Source organism: Dysidea avara, chromosome 8 (assembly GCF_963678975.1).
Source record: "Dysidea avara chromosome 8, odDysAvar1.4, whole genome shotgun sequence".
In the NCBI taxonomy this organism is placed as follows: domain Eukaryota; kingdom Metazoa; phylum Porifera; class Demospongiae; order Dictyoceratida; family Dysideidae; genus Dysidea; species Dysidea avara.
The window spans coordinates 3,957,651-3,983,231 of NC_089279.1; the positions used below are offsets into that span (position 1 = coordinate 3,957,651).

At 38.7% G+C, this 25,581-nt stretch overlaps 1 protein-coding gene and 2 long non-coding RNA genes across 8 annotated transcripts in view; 1 reads left to right on the forward strand and 2 right to left on the reverse strand.

The window, feature by feature from the left end:
• LOC136265226 (uncharacterized) overlaps positions 1-25,581 on the forward strand; it is a 93,956-nt gene that overhangs the window by 17,732 nt on the left and 50,643 nt on the right. For both annotated transcript variants that reach the window (XM_066060082.1, XM_066060083.1), the window contains exons 2-6: positions 714-830; positions 886-958; positions 1,008-1,117; positions 1,543-1,602; positions 1,674-1,871. In XM_066060082.1, coding sequence (XP_065916154.1) covers positions 732-830; positions 886-958; positions 1,008-1,117; positions 1,543-1,602; positions 1,674-1,871 — 540 coding nt within the window. In that variant the 5' untranslated portion in view covers positions 714-731. The remainder of the gene's footprint in view (positions 1-713; positions 831-885; positions 959-1,007; positions 1,118-1,542; positions 1,603-1,673; positions 1,872-25,581) is intronic.
• On the reverse strand, positions 4,770-5,772 carry LOC136265230 (uncharacterized). 3 transcript variants are annotated; one of them, XR_010705444.1, is made up of 4 exons: positions 5,688-5,772; positions 5,505-5,597; positions 5,016-5,080; positions 4,770-4,956 (listed from the first exon to the last, which is right to left on the reverse strand). It is a non-coding gene; the product is annotated as an uncharacterized lncRNA (long non-coding RNA). The 3 variants fall into 3 exon arrangements; XR_010705443.1 differs by having other exon boundaries at positions 5,505-5,637; positions 5,688-5,722; XR_010705442.1 differs by lacking the exon at positions 5,688-5,772 and having other exon boundaries at positions 5,505-5,681.
• Positions 5,792-6,989, reverse strand: LOC136265231 (uncharacterized). Of its 3 annotated transcripts, XR_010705446.1 has the most exons (5): positions 6,791-6,989; positions 6,530-6,736; positions 6,387-6,481; positions 6,095-6,199; positions 5,866-6,044 (listed from the first exon to the last, which is right to left on the reverse strand). It is a non-coding gene; the product is annotated as an uncharacterized lncRNA (long non-coding RNA). The 3 variants fall into 3 exon arrangements; XR_010705448.1 differs by lacking the exon at positions 5,866-6,044 and adding an exon at positions 5,792-5,840 and having other exon boundaries at positions 6,530-6,989; XR_010705445.1 differs by having other exon boundaries at positions 5,875-6,044; positions 6,530-6,989.

A 25,581-nucleotide genomic window follows, 5' to 3' on the forward strand; every position in this document is an offset into this window, starting at 1 on the left:
ATGGCCAAGAATAAAGTTTATGGTGATACAGCTAACTACACTTATTAATGAACTTGTAACATTGAATCTTAATCATTCAACTGTGATCTATACATTCACCCTTGCTACATTCTAAATTAATTCTTTGAAACTCTAATTGGCTGATAATTTGGCTACCTTTTTTTCTCTACTCTGACTATTGAAAAAGGCAGCCAAATTACCAGTCAATTAGAGTTACAAAGAATTAATTTAGGATGTAGCAAGGGTGAATGTATAGAACACAGTTGAATAATTAAGATTTGATGTTACAAGTTCATTAATAATTGTAGTTAGTTGTATAAACATAAATTTTATTCTTGGCCATTTCAGATATCAGCTGTTTTGGTTTCCAGTTACTTTTATTTACCTGTTTTACAGCCACAGTATTCTTGCATGGATTTGGAAAAACTGTGGTAATCATAGTTAGTTGTAGTAACATTGATTCTTTGCTGCTCCAGATATCAGCTCTTTCAGTTACCAGTTAATTTCATGGAGTCTTTTTCTACAGCTGAGCTGTTTTACATGGGGATACAGGTACTTGTAGCTTCTGGGATGCACCTTTTTTTACAGCGAAGGTGTTTTTGGGGGGATACTAGTAGAGATAACAAATTGTTATATAAAATTGTTCTTAGTTACAACTTTGCATTAATGCACATGATGCATCAAGGGCTAGCTGGTGTGGTTTCTCATTATAGATAATTGGAGCCAACACTATGCAAGCAATTAAATGTGTAGTTATTGGAGACAGTATAGGAAAAACAACATTACTGACATCATACACTTCTAATAAATACCCAGAGTATATACCATCGGTAAGCATTGTTTATCTACAAGGCTATATGAGAGTGTAATACAGAACTGTTGTAGGTGTTTGATAATTATGCAGTTACTGTTATGATTGGTGGAGATCCTTATACTCTTGGATTGTTTGACACTTCTGGTATGATAATTATTGCTATATGCATTAATTTCATATAATTTTTACTAAGGACAACAAGATTATCCTCGATTAAGACCCCTCTCTTATCCTCAGACTGATGTTTTCTTGCTTCTTTTTTCAGTTGTGTCACCTGCTAGTTTTGAGAATATTAAAGAACAGGTAAAAGCATAGAATAAGATATTATTATAATTAGGGCTAAAACAAATACTCAAGTACTCATTAAGGATTTTGATACTCGGATGGTAAAATTGGTATTTGAGTACTTGTTAAGATCACGTGATCCTACTTACAGGATGCATTTGTCATCATGAATTAAGTGACACTGTGTCATGTTTAGTTGCAGTTTCAAGCACTTTGCTAGTCAGAAACATTTACATGGGTACTTTTTAATTAATGATCCAGTACTCATGAAAAATAGCTATTTTTAGCTGTTTTATAAGCCCATAAGTGTTTTCAAGTCACAGCAATAATAAATGCACTGCAGTAATGCTAGAGAGTACTTGAAAACTAAAAATTTATGATCGTTTCAGCCCTAATTATAACAAGTAGAAGGAAAAAAATTAAGGATGTGTTTTATTCCACAGTGGGTACCAGAAATTAATCACCATTGTCCAAAAACACCATTTTTATTAGTTGGTACACAGGTTAGTACTATATATCTATATCTATATATATATATATAATTCTGTGGGTTGGTAAATAAACTTGTGTACAGATTGACTTAAGAGATGATATAGAAACACTAGAGCAGCTTTCAAAGGTAAAGATGAAGCCTATTACTGTTCACATGGCAGAGGAATTGGCAAGGGAGATGGGAGCTGTGAAGTATGTTGAATGTTCAGCTGTAACTATGAAAGGAGTAAAGAATGTTTTTGATGAAGCCATACTAGCTGCTTTGGAACCACCAGAAATGGTATGTAGTATAGTGTTATATTGTACAAAAGAGTTTTCTTTGTATGTTGCTATATAATATATGACTTATGGTGTTTGGGTATAATATAAGGTACACATCTCAATATACGGAAGCATGCATACCAAGCCGAATGTCTAGTAACCCTGTGGAGAATGGAGAATGAAACTTTCAGGTCTCTCACAGTAAAATCCACAATACAGTCCATAGATGATCAGTTATCAGACAGCAGACTCCCAAGACTAAAATATACGCATGAATCCTGAGAGTGCTGCACGCTTGAGGGAGAGTGCATATAATTAGTCATATCCCAAGTAATTGAGTTATAACTAGTATATTCTACACCCCAGTAGATGAAACGATTATAGATAGCAATTTATAGTGAAACAGTATGTTGCTGTCAGACCTTCAGTGCTGGTCACTGTAAAGTGCTAATAATAATAATAATAATAAAAAAAAGTACCTGCTAGAGATCGAAATCAGTAGAAATCCTTAATGGATCAGACGTTTTAGACCCTTTAGTGGTGTCATACCCACCTATGTGTAGGTTATTGCACAAATCGAGGTATCTTCGCTATTTTAGAGACCTGAAGAATGGTACAATAATCATCAAGGGTGAAGCCCGAGGTGATTATGTGCCATTCCGAAAGTCTCTAAAATAGCGAAGATACCGTGGATTTGGGCGATAGCCAATTTAGACTATGGCTCGTACGGCTCTGGTCACTGCCAATAATGGCGGCTTCCTGATCGAATTAGTATTAAAACAACTCTCTGGTAGGCTTCCTAGATGAATATAATCATCTCTATTATCCAGTGATGTTTTCTTCACACTCTGATAATTTCTGATAGCTGTTGTGACTGGAATCAAACTAAACACGTGATGCATGTGACAAAAAGTTTGTCACGGGTATCTAACCAGTTTAGATACCTACCCAAGGGTATCTGTTGGATTTTAAATACCTCATTAATGACCAAACTTCAAAGCATACTATGCATACCATAGTCTAATCACGATTACTGAGTTATCTTCAAAGGAGACAAGAGTTCTTCTTTGAAAATCCTTTTATTAACTGAGGTGAATAATTGTTGGTTGATTTAGGTGCTTGTTGTTAGAGATTTGTTTACCGTTTAGATAAGGATTTCGTAAAATGTGTTAAGTTATACCATGTATGGTAAGCATAGCCACAAAGCGTGGTGTATCACTTATATACCACAGTTTGCCGTGGTATTTAATAGTTATACCACGGTTGTGAGGGATTTGCTGATATATACACCCAAAACCCGAGGTCTGCAGGTGTATAATATGAGTAAATACCAAGCAGCTGTTATATATCACTTGGGGCACACTCACCTAATAGGTGAAAGAACTAATGAGAACTCACCCCATTTGTTTAATACAGTAGCATCTGAAGGTTGATCGTGGTTTTAATAAATTGGGCTAATAACCACCAGAATGTTATCTGTATGTTAAAACATCATTAATACGGTATTATGCTTCAATGCGAAATGTTAGAAAACTTATGATTGTGGGATGGCGTTTGTATTGTTATCATTTTGTGCTATTAGGACAGTAAATAAGTTATTATATTAAGTTAAGTACTTAGGACTGTAAGTTACCAGCGTAGCAGTAGTAGTTTTGCCGTTCTGTGGTCTGTTCAAAGGCTGATATGTAGCAGGTAGAAATACATATCCACCATCACCCAAGCAATTATTTTTTGCCACCTTCATTATCCTTTACTAACAACCAACTAGTCTATCTTAGCAAATAAACTCAGCTTAGAAACCAATACAAAAATGAGTCCCACAATACAAAGCTCTATGTCATTCAATATAATGAGTCAAAGCGTATCATTTCTTTGAACTGGACGGTCATTGGCAAACTGCTTTACCATGATATTGCCCGGGAAATATCTTGATATTTGCCTGGGAAATATGCGAGTTAAACCCTGAGCGGTGCCTTTGAACACCCACACTAAAGTGGTATATATCAGTTATATACCACAGCGTGGCACTATTGATCTCCACCACAGGTGTAGTATCAAGACTCACGGTAGTGAGTCGCGTGGCCAAGAAACTACAAAGCGCACGCCAAATTAAAAGACGCGCGGCCACTACTGTGAGTTATTTACGTGTAGGGCCGGTTTTGCAATATTAGCCCTAGATTACGCAACATCTCTCAATAGATTTGTATTGCGTTACGTGATAAAAAAATCTTTAGGAGTCGTCATCATCATAGTTTTCTTGCGACCTCGCTAAACTAAAAAAGTAACAATCGCAAAATAAAAAATAGGCGTATTTCACTTTATTTCTCTACCTTATGTTACAACTACTGTCACGTTATACCAGTCAACATAGCCGTGTTTATATAGTCCATCTAGCACTGACATTATCCAATCCTGGTTTGCCTATACGCGTATTTTCTTCAATCAAACCTCTATTCCCTACAATAACTTTTAAAGACACGACGTGGACACAAACTCTAATGCCTGATAAACAAGTTGTGATAGCGTGCTGAACCGTAAGTTCCCTAGGGATGGCGTTTTAAGCAAAAATCTTTTAAATTCGATTTAGTGCCACACCCCATGCGAGCGTTTATAAATCGCCAGTTGTCTTATGGTGTGAAGAACAAAATCACTAGCGAAGATGCTTTAAGCATACTCTTCAATTGTCTATTTACATGTAATTTTTAATAGATTAACCACAAAGGCTGGTAAGGTGAATACAAGGCTTTAGGGGTTACCACCTCTATGTAGTGTGTACCATGTAGCTTGTGTTGTGGCTTTCATTAAGTATTATGCACACACAAATGGTGCAACAAAATTTTGTAATGGATTGCTCGGATGTGCATGGTTCGTGGTGTTGTGACTCGAATGTGGTTCGTGGTTTTCCAGTGACCATGTATGAGTTGGGGTTGTTCCACACAACTTACACAATATTCAAATTTCATGATGGCCATGAAAATTTCTTGCCATACGGTAAACATACAACAATGTGTAACAACGTTAATCAAAATCACATCAAGACTTGACTAAAAATAGTTCCAACAATAGTGATGATTTCTTGTATGTCAGCATGACGATACTGAAACCTGTAAAAGAATAAGCAGGTACTGAAGTTAACCTTAAATTAAACACTCATGCAACTGACCTGGAACATCGGTCGCAACACCAAAAACACTTGTTTCGATATCTGATGACACAATCCAGCAGGCACTGAATTAAAAGAGAATGTACAAAAAATCAATATGCCGGGCTGTATCAATAATAGCATGGATAATCAAAATGAACAAAAATTATATCCCAGGCTAAGTGAATGAATAACATAACTGTTGGGTAAGCATGTCAAACCTGAACATTAGGACATTAGTCAAACAAAAGTACGCTATCACAACCAACTTGGTCATAATACAATGTTTGTAACACTGGACTTCACACTGGTTGCCCAAAAAAATTGTGCCATTCCGGGACAAAAGCATAATTATGAAACAAATAGTTACTACAACACAGAAGGCTTACTGTTGCACTGTCTACACTGATATACCATAATTTAAAAACATAACAGGTGGGCATTAAATACAATACACTTAACATCTAGGTACTAGGAAAAAATCACTAACATCACAACATGTAAGCTGACCTGGAAATTAACACCCTTGATGCCACTACAGTCTACACTGGAAATTTGTATGAACCCATCAACACTATGCCCGATACATCTGAGTAGACTGACCTGCAAATTCACATCACTAGTATACAGTGATAATTGATAACTACAAAAACAACAATTGTAATAATACAATTCTTCTGTACGTCAACTGACCTGAAATTCATGACACTTGATACCGAGACCTGTAAAAGAATAAGCAGGCACTGAAGTCAACCTTAAATTAAACACACATGCAAACTGACCTGGAACATCGGTCACAACACCAAAGACACCTGTTTGATATCTGACAAAACAATCCAGCAGGCACTGAATTAAAAAGAGAATGTACAAAAAATCAATATGCCAGGTTGTACCAATAAAGGATGGGTAATCAAAATGAACTAAAAAATATATATCCCATATGCAGGTTAAGTGAGTAACATAACTGTTGGGTAAGCATGTAAACCAGAACATTAGGTCATTAGTCAAACAAAAGTACGCTATCACAAACTGGTCACTGATAATTGATAGCTACAAAAAGAACAATTGTAATAATACAATTTCTCTGAACGGTAACTGACCTGAAATTCATGACACCTGTATCTTTGTTCTTGCGTGGTCTCAACTTACATATGTACCATGATCACATTCAACTGCTAGTGGATAAACCAGTATGACCAGATGGCCTGCAAAAACCAACAAGCAGGTGTTAAATACAATACACCTAAAGCCTGGAATATGAAAAAATATCATATAAGCATTATTCCACACTGATATAGTAATAGATTATAGGATGTTGTGGAATTTGCCTAAACATGTAAACTTGAACATGAGGACAACTGCATAATCTGGACACTTGGAATTGTCCAATACCTGATGAACAAGTTGGTACTAATGACATTCACTTCAACATTTTATCCCAGCTGGTGAATCTCTTGTAACTGAGTAAAAAGGTGTTTATTTTCCACCTGCAACCGAAGTTCTACATTTCTGTGGTTGAGTGTACATAAACTGACCTAGAAAATCAGTATGCCATAGGGGTATGGAAATGGTTCCTTTCCTTCTGTTGTGACATTACTTACAGCTGACTGGTAAATGATCATTGATGTCCCCGTGGACCCCAACAATGAGTATATCAATAACTTCACAAGTTGGAATGAATTTCCTTTCAACATGTAGTGGAATGAATTTCCTTTCAACATCTGGTGGACAGGTCAAAAACCCTATCGCACAAACACGGTGACTCAGTGTGTGGCGATATGACACGTTGCACAAACTTCACTCCTCGTTTCGTTAGCATTCAAGACCGGCATATGTCATAGAGTACCTCAGTATTCTTGACTCTTACTTCTTCAAGCGTTGCTCAAGCGATGTAGTTTCTCACGAGGGGCTCGAGTTTCTCATTAAAGTCAAGCCGATTAAAGTACGCCTCACCATCCAGTTACATTCTTAAACCATTCAATTTAAAACCACGTATCACGAATGTCCGCATAAGGTAATTAGGGACTTTCCACGAGATTTCCCCTAAATAGATCACGTGTTAGTTGTCAATCCGGTGGATTCTGGTGGTATACATGGTTCAACAATGCGGTAAGTGTACTTTAATATAGTATAAGCTGTCAATAATTGTTTGTGCACTGCTAAACTAAGTCATTTTTGTGTGATAAGCATGCTTGAGGAAGGGTCTGGGGGACGAGACTAATGTTTTTGCAGCAGTTGATGATGGCCAGGCAAAGAACTGCGAGAAGAACTACTGTGATAGTGTGATATAGGGAAAAATTCCACCCCTATACCTAGGGGCATTAACTACCATTATCTACAACTACTGTATTATGTTGCCGATATGTACATCCGGGCCAAGAATAAAGGTGAAAGTGGTAGTAAGGCTCAATCCTATTATTCTGCTGAACAGGCAAGGGAGTCTGGGACTCTGGGGACATGCTCCCTCAGGAAAGTATAAGTACTACAACTTTTTTGTTTTAATTGCTTCAAGTATAAAAATTTCAGTCAAAAGGTGATGATCAAGGCTCTGGTCTTATGCACTGGTTGGAGTGGTTGTATCGATACTGCACTGTGACATCCTTGAGGGGTTAGTGCTGGCATTGTCCATGGCAATACTATTCCATCTCCCCAAGTCTTGATGATTGAGTCCTCCATTCCTTTCTCTGCTGCTCCAATCCTGAAGTTGTGACCACAGTCAAAAGGTGACGATCGAGGCTCTGGTCTTGCATCTATACTGTACTGCAACACCCTTGAGGGGTTAGTACTGGCATTGTCTATCACAATACTGTTCCATCTCCCATATACAAGTCTTGATGGTTGAGTCCTCTATTCCTTTCTCTGCTGCTCTAATCCTGAAGTTGTGACCAAAATATTAAAAAATGGTTATAACATGATAAATTATTATGATGATAACAATTACAAATGTATTTATAGCTGTGTAGCAACTGTGAACTAGTTAGGCACTTGCAAGTTTAATTAGGTGTCTGAAGCATTTAACATGCACAGATATGAGATATATTTGTCACATGCAGGCAGTAAAGATAGATTTACTCTAATAGAACAGTCATACTACACTGTAAATTCATACTTCCGAATTTACAGTGATATGAAACAATCATTATTATGTTTGGATTTTACTGACTCTCCAAGACAATATTCTGCATTAATGTTAATTGCTCATTTCCTAAAAAATTACCTTTTAAACCAAATGTAGAGTCTATCACTGACAAAAATGAGTGATATCCACCCCAAAAAACACCTTCGCTGTAAAAAAGGCGCGCCCAAGAAACTACAAGTGCCTGGAACCCAATGTAAAAAAACAAAAAGAAAAAACAGCTCAACTAAAGTGAAAAGTAACTGGTAACTTAAAGAGCTGATATCTGAAGCGGCCAAGAATACAATTACTAAAGTTTAATCCATGCAAGAACACCTTGGCTATAATACAGATGTGTACATGAAAGCAACTGGCAACTGAAATGGCTGATATCTGAAGCGGCCAAGAATGAATGGTCATATACAACTAATCCAAAAGTTTAACACTGAACCTTTATAATTCAGCTGTGTTCTATATTCACTCTTGCTGCATCGTAAAGTAATTTCTTTTAACTCTAATTGGCTGGTAATTTGGCCGCCTTTTTTTGCTCTATTATACTGACTATTAAAAAAGGCGGCCAAATTACCAGCCAATTAGAGTTAAAAGAAATTACTTTACGATGCAGCAAGAGTGAATATAGAACACAGCTGAATTATAAAGGTTCAGTGTTAAACTTTTGGATTAGTTGTATATGACCATTCATTCTTGGCCGCTTCAGATATCAGCCATTTCAGTTGCCAGTTGCTTTCATGTACACATCTGTATTATAGCCAAGGTGTTCTTGCATGGATTAAACTTTAGTAATTGTATTCTTGGCCGCTTCAGATATCAGCTCTTTAAGTTACCAGTTACTTTTCACTTTAGTTGAGCTGTTTTTTCTTTTTGTTTTTTTACATTGGGTTCCAGGCACTTGTAGTTTCTTGGGCGCGCCTTTTTTACAGCGAAGGTGTTTTTGGGGTGGTATATATATACAAATACGGTACAAACCGGAGACAAGTTAAATACGTTTTGCGTGTGCGTGTTGTGTTTGCGTTTAAACGCGTAACCTTTATGGCTAATGCGTGCACACGCGTTTTTTTCTGTGAGAATCACACATATCACACGGGCTCTTGTACCACAGATAATGTATGCATGAATTAACTTACACACTAAGCGGTTTCTTCTATCACAAACTGAGAAGTGCAGCTACACTGACATCATGAACCCGAGCACCAGACAACGAAAGGCCATGGCCATTTTGGAGATGTAGTTAAACACAGGCTGACATTACATACTGGGATGTACAGACATGTACTGTATTTTTCCAAGACCATGTTGTGTACAAAGCGCCATGTGCTAACAATGCGTACGCATCTGACGAATAGGACAGTACTGATTCGATTTTGCACGTCATTTTATTCAGTTTAGTACTGATTAATGAACAGTAGAAGACTAACACAAGTATTAACAGTACATTATTTAACAATCTATCTACCCATTTCGAGTTTTGTGCCATGTACCGGTTAGGTTATGTATGCATGTTGTCACGGAGAATACTGGATAGTAGTAGTTAGCCAGTGAGGAAAAGGCTGGAGAATAAACAAGGTACGTATACTAATATAGCTGATCAACTCCATGTAACTGACACTGATATTCGTAGCCATTTTGATAGTCATTCAAATTACGTACTTGGTGGTGACAAGCCGTACATACGTACGTATATAGTTGGTGCAGCAGTGCCATACCCCGCCATAGCTGCTGTAGGAGCTGTATACTTTGTTTAGCGTTCTGTTAAGTAGCCACAGACCATTACAGTGCAATGCACTACTAGTTGCTGTTACACGCATTAAATGCGTGTAGATGCGTTTTGTCAGACAATGTTGCGTGTAGACGCGTTTTTTTTTATCAAACGCACACGCAAAATGCATTTAACTTGTCTCCGGTTTGTACCGTACAAAGAAAAATTAAGAATTTTATGTTCAATTAGGGATCATAGCAGGAAGGTCGCCTAACCCTGCAGATATACTAGTAGACATTTAATCCCTAATTCAGTCATGGTAGGTAGACTGAATTAGGGACTAAATGTGCACTAGTATATCTGCAGGTGTAGGTGACCGAACCTACACATACTGCATCAAAAAGAAAGGATGGTGCAGAGGTAATGTTTTTGACTGAATGCGTGCTCCAAACATCAATTACAGACTCAAAAGTGAAGTGTTTATTATGCTTCGCTTTCAGCTAGGTTCAACAGTGCTATAAATGAAGAACAGGTAGGAGAAGCGCCTCTGCAATCAATCCAGTCACCACAAAAAATATGGACATTTCTCGTGCCTCAATTACTGACTTGAAAGTGGCCATTACGCTTCACTTTCAGCTGTGTTCAGCCTGTTTCACACCACTGCAAACAAAGAACTGTATAGGAGAAGCACCTCTGCAATCGATTTAGTCACCATGGAAAATACAGACTCCAGTAGGGAAGCTATCATGCTACTGCGAGTTGACACCTTTAGCTGTCAGCAAAAAGTAATGGGACACAAAGGAGGACAAAGGTAAGTCCATGATGCATGCATTGTATGTACTGTGGTATTCCAAAAGGCACATCTCGGGATGAAGTGATGTCAAACAGTGAAAAAATCAAGCCCATAGCCTTAGCCATTATTGAGTTACACTTGTCTGAAGGAATCAGGCAGGCAGGCAGGTAGTTGGTCAGTCAGTAGAAAATTCCATTGAATAATTTAAAAAGAAATTGTAGAAATCTATTGGAAGCATTTAGGGTCATACTGAATGCACTTTTGGGCTTGGTTATACCTAACCAATACTGGCAAGGCACCAGGATGGTATTGTGGAGCTGATATTGGGTGATAGTTGTGGCCAGAAAAATCCAAGCCTCTAATATCATACAGTACGATAGTACTGTATATTAGGGACATCGAAGGTGTGGGGGCGATCCGTGATCAAGACACACGGTAGTGTGTTGTGCAGCCAAGAAAGTCGGCGACCACACCGTGAGTATATTTACAGGAAGAAAGAAAACAGCTTTTTCATGTGTGCATACCTCCATGCCCCTTCTCCAAAGCACACCATTTTTGCATTATAGCTGTCCCCCAAGTAGGGTATGCCACACAGAAAATGTGATTAAATTCGCAACAGCCATTTGTGAGATATGGGTGTTCAAAATTTCATTTTAATTTCTTCGTTTTTTTCTTCTTATGCCGTACAGGGGCTTCGATTTCTTTTCGCACACTTAGCAAAAATTGCTATAAAATGCAAACGTGTAACTCGATTGCCACGATCTTTGGCACAAATGAAAAGTGTGTAACGGTGGATTCATGTACTAAATTTGTTGTGAATCTGAGTAACATTCAAGGAGTTATGAGCGTTTATTCACGTAAAAAAGATCAAACTTCTGTCACGGCTACAGGGTAAACCAAGTAAAGAAATAACTTGAAAATTGGTGTATAGATAGGCTGATCATTGTAGCAGTGCCTTTTAATAGTTTGAATAGCAATAGAGTTATAGCGACAAAGTTATAAAGCAAAAACTAAGCATGTGTAAAATCTCGGGATCGAGATACTCTAATAGAACAGTAAAAAGGTGTGCAAAAATGTCGAAAAAAACTTACCAGAGTTCGAACCAGGGACCTCCATACCTAACACCTGCATCCTTAACCACTGAACCACTGCTACCTTGGCTGATTACCTCACTTAATTTCTGCTTTATAAATGAAATTTCTAGTTGAAATCTGCTCATAATCAAACGTTTGTAATTTCATAGATGTACCAATAGAAGTACTAGATTGTTCTAGAACATTCTATGTATGTTCTATTAGAAGTCCTCAAAAAAATGTACACTCTATTAGAGTATTACAATAATATTATCAAATATTGAATTAAATCATGCAATGAAATACATTTATAAGTCTGTCTTCAATAATCATCATTGTATCAACATAGAAAAGAAGAAATGTGAGTGAAAACAAGCCTCAAAGTCAGCCATAGGCTGGTTTTGGGACCTTATAAAGTACAAAAAGGAGTGAAATCCACACAAAAACAGCCTAGCTGTGAAAAAATGGTGCGGCCTTTAAAAGCCTGGGTGAAAAAAGTTGTGAAATCAATGGTCGCGGCCAAGAAATGGCTGCAATGATGTTAATGCTAAAAATTTTAATAATGGCTGTGTGCATTGTTAAAATTTATTAGCATTAACGTCATTGCAGCCATTTCTTGGCCGCGACCATTGATTTCACAACTTTTTTCACCCAGGCTTTTAAAGGCCGCACCATTTTTTCACAGCTTGGCTGTTTTTGTGTGGATATAATATAACACAAAAACCTGCCACGATTTTCCTCACAACGACATGACAGTATTGGTTGGGTAAAACCAAGCCTAAAAGTGTCTTCAGATTGACCCGAAACGTTTGTGTCAAGTTGCTACAGAATTTAGAAAAAAAAATTATTCAACAAAATTTTCTACTGCCTGTCTGCCTGCCTGCCTGCCTGCCTGCCTGCCTGCCTGCCTGCCTGCCTGCCTGCCTGCCTGCCTGCCTGCCTGCCTGCCTGCCTGCCTGCCTGCCTGCCTGCCTGCCTGCCTGCCTGCCTGCCTGCCTGCCTGCCTGCCTGCCTGCCTGCCTGCCTGCCTGCCTGCCTGCCTGCCTGCCTGCCTGCCTGCCTGCCTGCCTGCCTGCCTGCCTGCCTGCCTGCCTGCCTGCCTGCCTGCCTGCCTGCCTGCCTGCCTGCCTGCCTGCCTGCCTGCCTGCCTGCCTGCCTGCCTGCCTGCCTGCCTGCCTGCCTGCCTGCCTGCCTGCCTGCCTGCCTGCCTGCCTGCCTGCCTGCCTGCCTGCCTGCCTGCCTGCCTGCCTGCCTGCCTGCCTGCCTGCCTGCCTGCCTGCCTGCCTGCCTGCCTGCCTGCCTGCCTGCCTGCCTGCCTGCCTGCCTGCCTGCCTGCCTGCCTGCCTGCCTGCCTGCCTGCCTGCCTGCCTGCCTGCCTGCCTGCCTGCCTGCCTGCCTGCCTGCCTGCCTGCCTGCCTGCCTGCCTGCCTGCCTGCCTGCCTGCCTGACGCCTTCAGTCAAGCGTAGTGGAAAAGTGGCTACTCTATTTTTTTTTGCAGAAACATTTCTAGTTTGCTTAAGAAAAACCTTTGGTATATTGATAAGCATACAATGCTTGTGCTATTGTCTTACCTTTTATCCTTCTTTACCATGGCCATCAGTCAAGGTTCTACCACTGAGTGTTAATTTTATTCGCAGAAACGTTTCTAGTTCACTTAAGAAAAACCTTTGGTATATTGATGAGCATACAATGCTTGTGCTATTGTCTTACCTTTTATCCTTCTTTACCATGGCCATCAGTCAAGGTTCTACCACTGAGTGTTAATAGACTACAGTACGGCTTCCATACCAGTGTATATTGCATCAAACTATTCGAATACACATGGTCGCCGGTTGCACCAAAAACACACGCGTGCGTGACTCGCTGTTAATATCGATCAGAGAGAGCAACTCACGGCGAACTATATAGCAATGTGTAAGTCAATAAACATAGTTTATTTAGTAACAATGTTAAACCGATTTGGGTCCTGCTTTACAGATTATTCGGGTCTGACCCCACGTGCTAAATTAAATGTTACTACACGTCATAGTGTAGCTCTGCTTCTTTCGTGAGCCACGCCCACTTACGTAAATTAAAGTCTGTAGACATATGGTAGCCACGTCCATTCATCAGTGTATAGGTATGCACGAATCCACGCCCACTTATGTAAATTACTGTCTGTAGACATATGGTAGCCACGCCTATTCATCAGTCCATAGGTATGCATGAATCCATGTCCATTATTGTCAGCAGGTTTATGTAGAGCCACGCCCACTGATCAGTTGTTATTGTATGAGTCATAAGCTAGTATAATAGTGCTGTGAGTAACTCAGCAGATATTTAGTGGTCATGAGCTTGCAAAAAAACTTCACAAACAAGTATAAGAAAAAAGGATATTCACTTCTCATTGTTTTACAGTATTTGGACAATACGTACTGCTCCGATCCAGCTTGTTTCAGTACTTTTTATTGCAGCATTATACACTGTCCCTAATCTAATTGAAAATTCCAAATCTTTTCTTATACTTGTATGATATATATATATATATATATATTTATTAGTTTCTATCATTGTAGAATGGGATTGTATGATAAGCCAGAGGAATCCCTTTTTAATATCCTGCATGTACCCCTGACACAATATACCCCTGTAGCATGACATAAATATATATATATATTTTTTATTTATTAAGGCTTTACAGCACAAGTGCTGAAGGTCTGTAGGACACCTGGTCCCACAGCCTGTTTTAAAGTTGTTACAAGAAAGTGTGTTTGAAAAGGTGGAGAAAGGAGAAAAATCCATGACTGGACCTAGGCAGCCTTGAACCTGCAGCCATCCAATTAATGCTCAAACGCTTACAGGAGTCTGCCAGGCGGTCAGGATGTTTTCTCATTGTCAATTTCATGTATATGTATCCAAGGATACATCTTGATCTGCTCTGTTCTCAATCCTATCATGTACTGGTACCCTAATATCTTCCTTGCGTGACTAATTGTTATCAAAACCCATATAAATCAATGCAAGAGAAAGTATTATCCATAAGTACGTAATTCTTTACTCACTTTAGAATTTGCGAAGAATCATGCAGCCCAAGAAGTCAGTTTACCACACTAGTGGGTTATTTACAGGAAAAGCCATATATTGCAATTTTCACACATTTGTAGTTTTGTGCTGCTTTTATGAAACCAGACAATTCTTGATATGAAAATGCTCTCCACTTTCGGTAGTCCTCATACTAAATCAGACCACAATTTTACCAGGCATTCCCAGATATGAACCTTCAAAAATTGGCTGAATTTCTTCAGGTTTTCTTCTTAATTTTCTTTGTCGTTTTGTACAAACCTTTTGTGATTTGAAAGAAATTGAGCTAAAGATCAGTACAATGAAAATTCCTACAATGTAACAATTATGTGATTGAAATGTGCTAACAAAAATGATTACTTTCCATGACAAACCACTTTTATATTGTTATTTTATTTTAAGATAGTTAGGGTACAATACGCTTATAACCTGCGCAAGGTGGGATTGAGTTCCATACATAATGTGCTTACATAATAGAATATCTGAATGCATTGATGGAAGAAGATTAAGTTTTTAAGATTGGATACTGGGCAGTCAGCTCAGCTGGTTGCCCATGGGGTGAAAAACCTCAAAAAGTACAATCACATGCATACGTTCTATTGAACTAATAATCACAATAATTAAGATTAAGTAAATAAGTAAATTCGTCTATGTCTCTTGATTCAATCACATTAATTGGTAAATTGTTCCGTTCTTTAATTATTCTAGGATAGAAACTGTACTTATAAGTGTTAAGGGTGGCTTGTGGCAGGATAAAGTGATTCAGGTGTTGTTACCTTGTGTGAAATTGGGTACGTTGGTAATGTGCGGGAATAGAGATAGGTAGTGAGTTGTTAATTATTTTGTGGAACAATGTTAGCCTTGATGATTGACAACGCTGTTGTAACGTGGGGATGTTAAGGATGGATAATAATAATGTAACACTGATAGTTCTAGAGTATTCAAATAAAATTTATCGTGCAGCTCTTCTTTGTACTTTCTCCAACTTGTACGTGTCAATATTATAATATGGATCCCAGACTGGGGCGGCATACTCCATGATGGGTCTAACTAATGTCATGTATGCTGTTCTTTTAGTATTAGGTGGACAGTTGTAAAGATTTCGTTTTATAAAATTCAATACTTTGGTTGATTTATTACTTATCGTTGTATATGAGAGGACCATGACATATTATTATTAATTCCTACACCAAGGTATGTATGGAGTTTCTTAATATCAAGATTATGACTTGATAGTGTGTAAGCATGTTGTAGAGGAGCCAAGGAACGAGTACACTGTAGCGCAGCACTTTTATCAACATTTATTTTCATTTGCCATAACTTAGTCCATTCACTTAATTTATGTAAGTCTTCTTATAGTTGTTCTGTATCTTGTGGTGTTGTAATAGGCTTATAAATAACACAATCATTAGCAAATAGCCGAACTGAGGATGTAATGTTTTCATTGATGTCATTGATATAAACAAGGAACATGAGAGGGCCTAGAACCGTACCCTGTGGTACCCCAGACTTAACTGGTGTTGCTTTGGATGCTTCACCATCAACTATTACTCTTTGCTGTCTTTTAGTCAGCAGGATGAGATCCACTGAAGAAGAGGTCCTCTTACACCGTAAAATTTCAACTTGTTAAGCAGTCTTCTGTGTGGGACTGTATCAAAGGCTTTTGAAAAGTCTATAAATACTAAACCGGTTTGCTGTTTGGCATTCATGGATTGTTGGTTCTTGTCTTGACAGGAGTGGTTGGGCCTAAATCCATGTTGTAGAGGGTTCAAGAGGCTTTGTGATGTGAAGTAGGACATTATATGGTGAAAATAATATGTTCCATCACCTTACAAAGGACTGACGTCAATGAGATTGGTCGATAGTTTGCAGGAGTGCTTCAGTTTCCCTTTTTAATGTAATGCCATCAGAGTATAATTATAGTTAGTAATTACGTAATTGATCTTTGTAAAGTGATTATAAATTGTAAGTGTGATTGATTACTTTTCGATTATTATTCATTATCGAGCTAGTTGTTACTGCTTTACATTGGTGCCGAAACCCAGGACCGAACCAGGGACCTTTACAGGGGTAATGTTAGCTGACAACCAGTCTTGAGGGAGAGCAGCATGTTCTAAAGATTGGGAGTAAATTATTTGTAGTACAGGAGCAATTGCATTAGCACAAAGCTTGATTACTTTGGCAGGTATGTGGTCAGGGCCAGGAGCCTTTGCAGGGTCTAGTCTCTCTAGTAGTAGTTGGATACCATGGGTGGTAAAACTGAGATTTTGTATTGGAGGATGAACAGAGTAATCCAGCTGTGGTGTATTGGATAGATCCTCAGTTGTAAATACAGACTGAAGCTGATTATTCAGAGCACACGCCTTTTGTTTTGCATTAGTACAGATTGTTTCCCCATCCTTAAGTGGTGCAATGCCAGTGTTATCTTTTCTTTTTGTCTTGATATATGACCAGAATCTTTTTATACTTTTAAATAAATCATTGAATAAGTTAGTGCAGTAGTTACGATGTGAAGTTTCTAGTAGAGATTTGACTTCATTTCTAGCTTGTTTGTTTATTACACCAGTCAGTGTGTCTACCTGTTCACTTAATTTTGTCGTATAGACACTTTCTTAGTTTCATTTTGTGTTTGATGGCTGGATTAATCCAAGGTAGCTTGTCACGAGATCTTACGAGTTTAGATGGAATGTGCTTAGAAATGGCTTTTCAATTGCATGTTTTAAGAGCTGCCAATTGTCCTCTACTGAGTTCTGTAATGGGTCTGAAGCACTGAAGTGCTCTTGAAATTCTTGAAGTTCATTTTTTAAAACTAGATATATCACCTTTATGATAGAAATACACTCTACGAGGAACTTTTTTGTTGATTGAAGGACACTTGCAATTGATAGAAAACATAACTATTTCATGATCGGACATTCTGGGGAAAGTACAGACTTCTTTGATTAGTGATGGTGTCAATGCAAGTACAAGGTCAAGTATGTGGTTTTGCCTAGTTGGTGAATTGACAATCTGTTCCAAGTTGTGGTTATTTATTGCATCAATGAAAACTTCATTTAAGTTATAACTGTAGGTTGGGTTTGGTAAGATGGTGCCATGACCGTCACTTCATTCAATGCTGGGGAGGTTGAAATCACCAGCTAGAATAAAGTTGCACTTTTGGTGTTTCCTGGTTAGTTTGTCTATTGATTCATAAAATTCTAGAATTGGTTGAAGATCAGAATGTGGTGGTCGGTAATATGAGCAGATGTAAAGTGATGGAGAGTTGTGAAGGTTTATCTTGGCCCAGATAAGTTCTGCATTATTATCAAAGGTAGGTTCTTCCATGGTAACTAATGTATCCTTGATTCCCAAGAATACACCCCCTCCCCCAACTGTTCTATCTTTTCTATAAGTGGTGGGAAGATTTCTGATGATGAGTAGGAGTCGTCAAGATGTGATTCACAACCCACTATAATATCAGGCTTGTGTTAATGTATGAGGCCACAGAGTCTAGCTTGTCTAGATAATGATCGTAAACTACAACAGTTGACACTGATCACTTTAAGTACATCAGGAGTTATAGATGGTTTGTGCTTATTAAGTTTGGTCATCTTATTACTACTTTGATTATTTGAAAAAGGGTTGGAGACTAGATCAGAACATTTAATGTTACATTATCAGTGCAGCGAGAGGGACTCATTGAGGCTCCCGCTACACTATCTGTCTGTTTTTATCCTATACTTCTTTGCACCCTGATTCGTTTGTATTAACTGTAGCCTCATTGCTTTACTTTCTTCTTGTTCTGATGGAGTTAGGTCAGGAGTTATAAAGAGGTTGCGCACATGATCTGGGTTTTCTTGTACCCTAAGCTTGAGTGTATAAAGTTAGTGGATGAGATCATGTAGAATTAGTGTTAATATCAATGTAATGACAGAAATTGACTGGAGTTTTTAAACCAGGCATGTGCCCACAGCTGGCCGCTGTGGGCGTGTGCCTGGTTTACTGAAATTGTTTTCCGTGTGTGTGTTTGTATGCATGTATGTATGTATGTATGTATGTATGTATGTATGTATGTATGTATGTATGTATGTATGTATGTATGTATGTATGTATGTATGTATGTATGTATGTATGTATGTATGTATGTATGTATGTATGTATGTATGTATGTATGTATGTATGTATGTATGTATGTATGTATGTATGTATGTATGTATAATATTATTTGTTTGTCTTTCCGCACCCATGTGAGCAAAACTTTGTTCACTAAAAACAGCCTTTATATGATAAATAAAGGCCATATAGAGCCTGTATTAAACTTCTGGGAAGTTAAGCTTTGGTTTAAGATGGCTAATACGTATACAGGTGAAACAAGTTTATAAGGATGTGGTGAAGGCCTTTCCCAATGGGCTCTACGGATGTCAAACAGCTGAAAAACAACACAGCTGGCCTCCTAGGCTACTGGGTACTTTGTGTTGAAAATGGACGTGCCTGTACATACGTGAATGAAAATGAAGAACAGCTTTGAGGCTTTGCCTGAAGAATTGAAGAATTTGTGTAAGAAAATTTTATAGACAAACTATAAAACATTTAAGAAGTTACTTCTGTGCATTACTAGCGGTTTTCGAGGTACACCTCGTTAGCAGTGCTTAGCAATGTAAATTATGAAATATTTCATCAATTATGAAATACAAATTACTATGATTCAATATTAGTTTAGTACACTGCCAGTTAGGTTTGTTTGTGCATAATTTTTAGGAGTAGCACAACATCAACTTGTACAACATCAACTTGTTTTATGGATGCACTCTGATGTTGTTGCCATGATACCAGTGTAGGCCACTTTAATTCCTTCAGGCAGTCATCAGTATTCTTACTGCACTTGTACAAAGTGGAGTCATATTTACTCTTTTACTCTTTGCTGCTCTATGCTAAACAGATTCTGACAAGTTGATATTCTTGGCAGTATATGGGGACCACACAGTGCAGCCATATTCCAGACAAGTTCTCACTAAAGCTTTGTGTGCCAATGATTTCACAACATCAATGCATGTCACACATAGCATGACTCAGCCTATTTAAGCATAGTGAGGCTTTCTGAACAATTCTCTGGCAGCGATCTATCCAGTTTAATTTAGAGTTGATCACAGCACCCAAATACTTTGTCTTAGTGACTCAGTTAATGCATTCCATTGAGGGAAACTGGTTTATTTGAATGGTAATAGCTTTACATTATTTTTATGAGGGTTGAGATTTAGTTGCCAAAGAAGAGATCAGTTGTAAGTATTGTACAAATCATCTTGGAGCTTAAAACAACAATCCTGTGTAGCATAAAGTGAGACATCATCAGCAAATACCTTGATAGATGAAGACTGAACCACAGATGTGATGTTATTTATATATATATATATATATGATGAACAACAGTGGCCCAAAAATGGAGCCCTGGGGAACATTAGATAAGACTGGGAGTCAATAAAAAAACTTGCCATTGATAACTAGAGGTGTACCGATATGGGTTTTTGGAATGTACCGATATCCGATATTGATGTAACCAAAGAAGCCGATAACCGATAGTCGATCCGATATTTGCATTAATATTTTAAGTAAACAAAAGTGTACATTTATCTACCCTACAACAACATGTGCATGTAAGCTTGGGTTTCTATTGTGCACTCCAGACAATTAGGCACACACAAACATTTTTATGTATACTCCCATGAAGCCTAAAATGGACATTTCTGCATTACTCCGCATTCTAATAGCTCGTGAGAAAGCTGGTACAGCAAGTTTCCTTGGTCATCCTGTGACCCTTCTTTATTACAAAGGTACTCTATAACTGCTTCATTTGTAAAGACTGTGATAGGTTTTCCAGCAACAAACACTAGAATCGTGTGTATTTATATGGCTTTTCGTAGCACTTGTTGCAGAGCGAGCAATAAGCCACTGGCACTAATGAGCCACATGAATAACTTAGAAAACCAATGCATAATCCATTTATGTACAAACTATTGCTACTGTATAAATATCGGTAGTGATATCGGTCCTTCTGTTGTTCTGTACCGATACCGATATTGGTAAAAAATGCCATATCGGTGGCCAATATTGTAGCCGATCCGATTATCGGTACACCTCTATTGATAACAACTCTTTGAAAACAAAAAAAAGATTGATCCATTGTTATAAAATTAATGACCAGTGAGCTTGAGATACCCTAGCAGAGGATAAATGTACAACAAATGGAATTTTGTAGTGAATTGTTTCCAGCAGCTGGGGATGGTGGCAAGAGAATCCCGGAAAAATGCACCACTATCACCCCCTCCTCTACTCTGGGTCCCTTACCTGGATTTAAGAGAAATGATATGAAATTAGTACAACCAATAACATTGTGTACACTTGTTGTGTGTATGTCTCATACTTGTGTAAAATTAATGTGTATATGCTTTTAAGCATGTAAAATAGTACTATGTGAGCACATGTATACCAGTTATAGCAGGAGCTTATGAGCTGCCGAAGGCAGCGAAGGAGCATGAAACTCGGTGCCATCACAATCCCAATTACGTCACATCATTTGAAATAAATTGGATACGACACGCACAAATAATATGTAATTGGTATGCGTCAGAACGCACCAGCTGCCATAGCTGAGGTGGAAGTGAAGACCAGTTCGAAATGCTAGAGGGCGCCTAACCAGTGTTGGAGAGAAGTACGCTTCACCGTCGCCATGGGTCACTGCCAGTCGCCTCCCTGTACTTCTTCTGTGACGCCTTGGTGTTCCCTCATTGTTGAAGCATGGCATGCTTTGGTGACGGTTCAGTCATGTACTTAGGCCTCCTCGACAATGAACATGGCCCGCTATGGCTGAGCTCGGGATACTACCGCTCCTTGATATTTTGTCACACGCAATTCCGTATACGGCTTCCAATAATGAGATTTTAGTTTCCTTATAAGGAAACTAATCAGCAGACAATTTGGATTGTGATGGCACCCTGCCGGCAGCGTATGTTTCATACTCCTTCGCCGCCTTCGGCGGCTCATAAGCTCCTGGCTATACTGATCTCCTTTACAAAAAGTGTACTTCCTTTACAAACAACTTGTGCTGTAAGTGGCAAACCACCAAGTGTATTTGGCTGAAAATATCTCTATGAAAGATGCCTTCCCCAATAGCTGCCAATGTCTGAATTGCACTGGACCTGTCAAGAAAGCAAAACTTTGATTGCAGGATCAATTTGAAAAGGTGAAATTTTGGTAACAAGTTGATGGCATGCACTATAAGCACATTTAGCATGCACAGACAGTGCAACAGTAAAAGGTCAAAGTTTAGAGGAGGTTGTACAGTATCCCTTAGCACATAAACATACCAGCCAACTTGGGACTGGTATAACACAACCCCACACTGCTAAGAAATGAGAGGTGTGCAATGATCAAAAAATTGCCTACAAGATTATTAAGATAAGCGATTTAAAATCTTATCAAAAAGCAAACCAATTGAGTATGTGGGATCTGACTTTATTCCAATGGTGCAGAGGCGTAGCTAAGGGGGGGCAAGGGGGGGCATTTGCCCCCCCATCACTAAATGATTTTTTAAAAACCTTCGTCACAAGTTTACCAGTATTAAACTGACACGCAAATGACTGTAAATTATGTACACTACTACGCGGTATCACCAGGGGTTGCTAGTGAATGCGCACACACAACATTCAACTCGCTCGTGAATCCATCGAACGAAAATATTAGAGACATACTTCTATATTTAGCCTAGATTACTCGCGTGATAGAACATTTTTGAATCTAAAAAGAGTGACCGGCTTCTCCGCGGCAGGAGTCACAAGTGACAAAGGAGACCAGATGACGCTACGAACCTACTGCCTACGAGGTGATAAAGTGTTAGCTAAATAAATGTACCAAGTTTATTTTATCGAGTCGATCACACTGAACCTTTGTACGTACGGCAGTGCAGTCTGTTTTTACTTTGTCAGTCAGTCAGTCAGGTGGATCAGTCAAGCTTACAAGTTCTGCTAGCAAGACAGGTGGGATTTCGTGCAATACATGCATTTCAATTTCGCCGAGTGAATACGTCATCCTGTCAGCAGTGTGCTAGGACTGCAGCACAGGCTGTGGCTAACGTAAAGTAACCTGTATTTGCACTAAAGTATTAGCTCTACCGGACTGTGGATGAATTTGTTGGAGTACAGTTGTGGCACGTGCGATGATGCTCGACGAATATAGCTACCTTGATTGGAAGCAGTCAGTACTGAAATAGTTACGTAGCTAGTTCTTTAAGCTGTAATAATACAACTCCGTATGTTGGCTAGCCCACCATTGGGTCATTAGCCTTTTTTGCAATCATGAATGATTTTGAGTGTTTCGTGGGGGTATGCCTGCCCCTCCATCACCTTCTGGCTAGCTACGCCCCTGCAATGGTGGTCGAGTGTTTAGAGGTGTGGACTCTATTTGCATCAAAGACATTTCGGGGAATTGTCAACCGTACTACCCCTTGCAGTGGTGTTCCTCCTATACTTGCGGGGAAGGATTTACTTCAGCAACTTTCTGTTACTTTATGGTTGAACAATGCCTGAAGGATTTTTTGAGGTATTGGGCACTTCAGGGCATTGACATTGATGACCATCCCCCTTTCCCTTAGTTGTATCCCCCTGCTTGTAGTAGTTGTAGTAGTAGTAGAATGTAGAGTAAGTAGATAGTTATGTAGTTTTATTGGTTGTTGTACCCAGGGATGTGCCCAGGTTTAGAATAGTGGTGGCTATAAAACAGACTTGAAGTTTAGGATGGCTATAATTACAAAAGTTAGTGGTGCATTTGTACTGAATGGTGAGTAATAGTGGTGGTTATTTTTGGTTGAGTGGTGGCTATTTTATCTGAGTGGTGGTTGGTCCCGACCACTGCCGACCATTGTGGGCACATCCCTGGTACCCTATATAATCTGTTTTGTTTTATTCTGTATTTGTTTCACTTCTTCCATTTTCTGTACATTGAAAGAAACTACATGACAGTGTATTTAAAAAGTTCTGTCACCTCGTTGGTAAACGTAGATAAGTGGAAATTTACTGAAATTTGGATTACTTTTGAGATTAGGATTTACAGATTCTCTTTAATGGCCTACAAAATTTATGTTTCATTGCTGACCCTTTGCTAAGAAACACATCTGTAAATAAGTGAGCACTAATAGAAAGTACAAAATGTGGACGCTAGTAGCTGGCCTGGATAATCTGCACTTATTTAAAAAACCAAAGCCATTTCAGTGAGCAAAAGATTTTAGGTCACGGAGAGCTTGTAGCATGATAAAGGTTTGTAAATGTAGTGATAGACACTGTAGTATGATTATGTATTGTGATTTTGACATTATGTAATAGGTCATGTGAGAGATTTGTTTGTTTGTGTATGTGTGTGTGTGTGTGTTTGTGTGTATGTGTGTGTGTGTGTGTGTGTGTGTGTGTGTATGTGTGTGTGTGTGTTCGTGTGTGTGTGTGTGTGTATGTGTGTGTAATTATAGTGTGTTATGTAACAGGTCGTGTGAGATGCATGTGAGAAACAATGTGATTGTGCATGGCATACTTTGTATGATTTTCAATCAGTTTCAATCTTGTAGAACTCTATATACTAGTATTTTAAAAAATTGTTAATTTAAAATGAAGTAGGGATCTAGCTATGCAATAAAAAGTAGTGAAACAAAAGATGAATGATGGTATTACAGCATAGCTCGATGGGAAAGTCCCCTACTTTGGCACTGATTATAGCTAGTGTGCCAAAATAGGGGACTTTCCCATCGAGCTATGCTGTAATACCATCATTCATCTCTTGTTTCACTACTTTTTATTGCATAGCTAGATCCCTACTTCATTTTTAAATCAACAATGTTTTAAAATACTAGTTTGTTTAGTTTTTTGTTGTAGCACAGCTGGTTACAGTGTAACTTGTAAGCTAGCTATTAAGTTCCTGTATAGCTTATTAAAATACATACTGTGCCAAAATTGGAAGCACATAGGCCCATATTAGCGTGCATAGCTTACCTTTGATTGTAGTAGCAGTGGCACTCAGATCTATGACCTGTCTCAGTACGATAGTCTGCATTCTATTCACCCGGACCAAACAAACAGGCTCTTTTAGTTGTCTGGAGCTTAGTATCGACTAACAGGATGAAATAATACAATTTCCACTCAAGTACTATCCAATCACTCGCTGATCTCACCATCCGGCCACGGCACTGAATGGTTGAGTCAGTGTGTTCAGAGGAACAAGCCATCAGGTATCAGTCCGTATATTAAGTTGCAGTCCAGGCGTTGGCAAAAGTTGAAGTGATAACTCAGTAACCTTAATGTTTCACGTGCAACACTTGAAATTATAAGTGTCCCACTCTTTCAGCAGCATAAGCGCTTTCTGAAATGATTTTGTGGTGTTTACAGAAAAGTGTAGATACGGAAAATTAACGCCTTGGTATAGTTTCAATGCTTGAAGAAGATGACAACCAACCTGATTGAAGATAAAAGAAAAGACAAGGCGCACAGGGTGTACACTTGTCGGAACCCAAAAAGGCATATCCCACCAGTGAGTTTGTTGTGGTGTAAAATGGTGACTGTGCACTACTTCATTTGGGCTCTAGGCTTGCAACTGTGGTCAGTGAGTGAGTGAGTGAGTGAGTGAGTGAGTGAGTGAGTGAGTGAGTGAGTGAGTGAGTGAGTGAGTGAGTGAGTGAGTGAGTGAGTGAGTGAGTGAGTGAGTGAATGAGTGAGCGAGTGTGTGAGTGAATGAGTGAGTGAGTGAGACGAAATTTCAAGTTTTGGAGATTTAAAAAAAATTCTATATCCGGTCACTAATAAATGTTTTCTTGTTT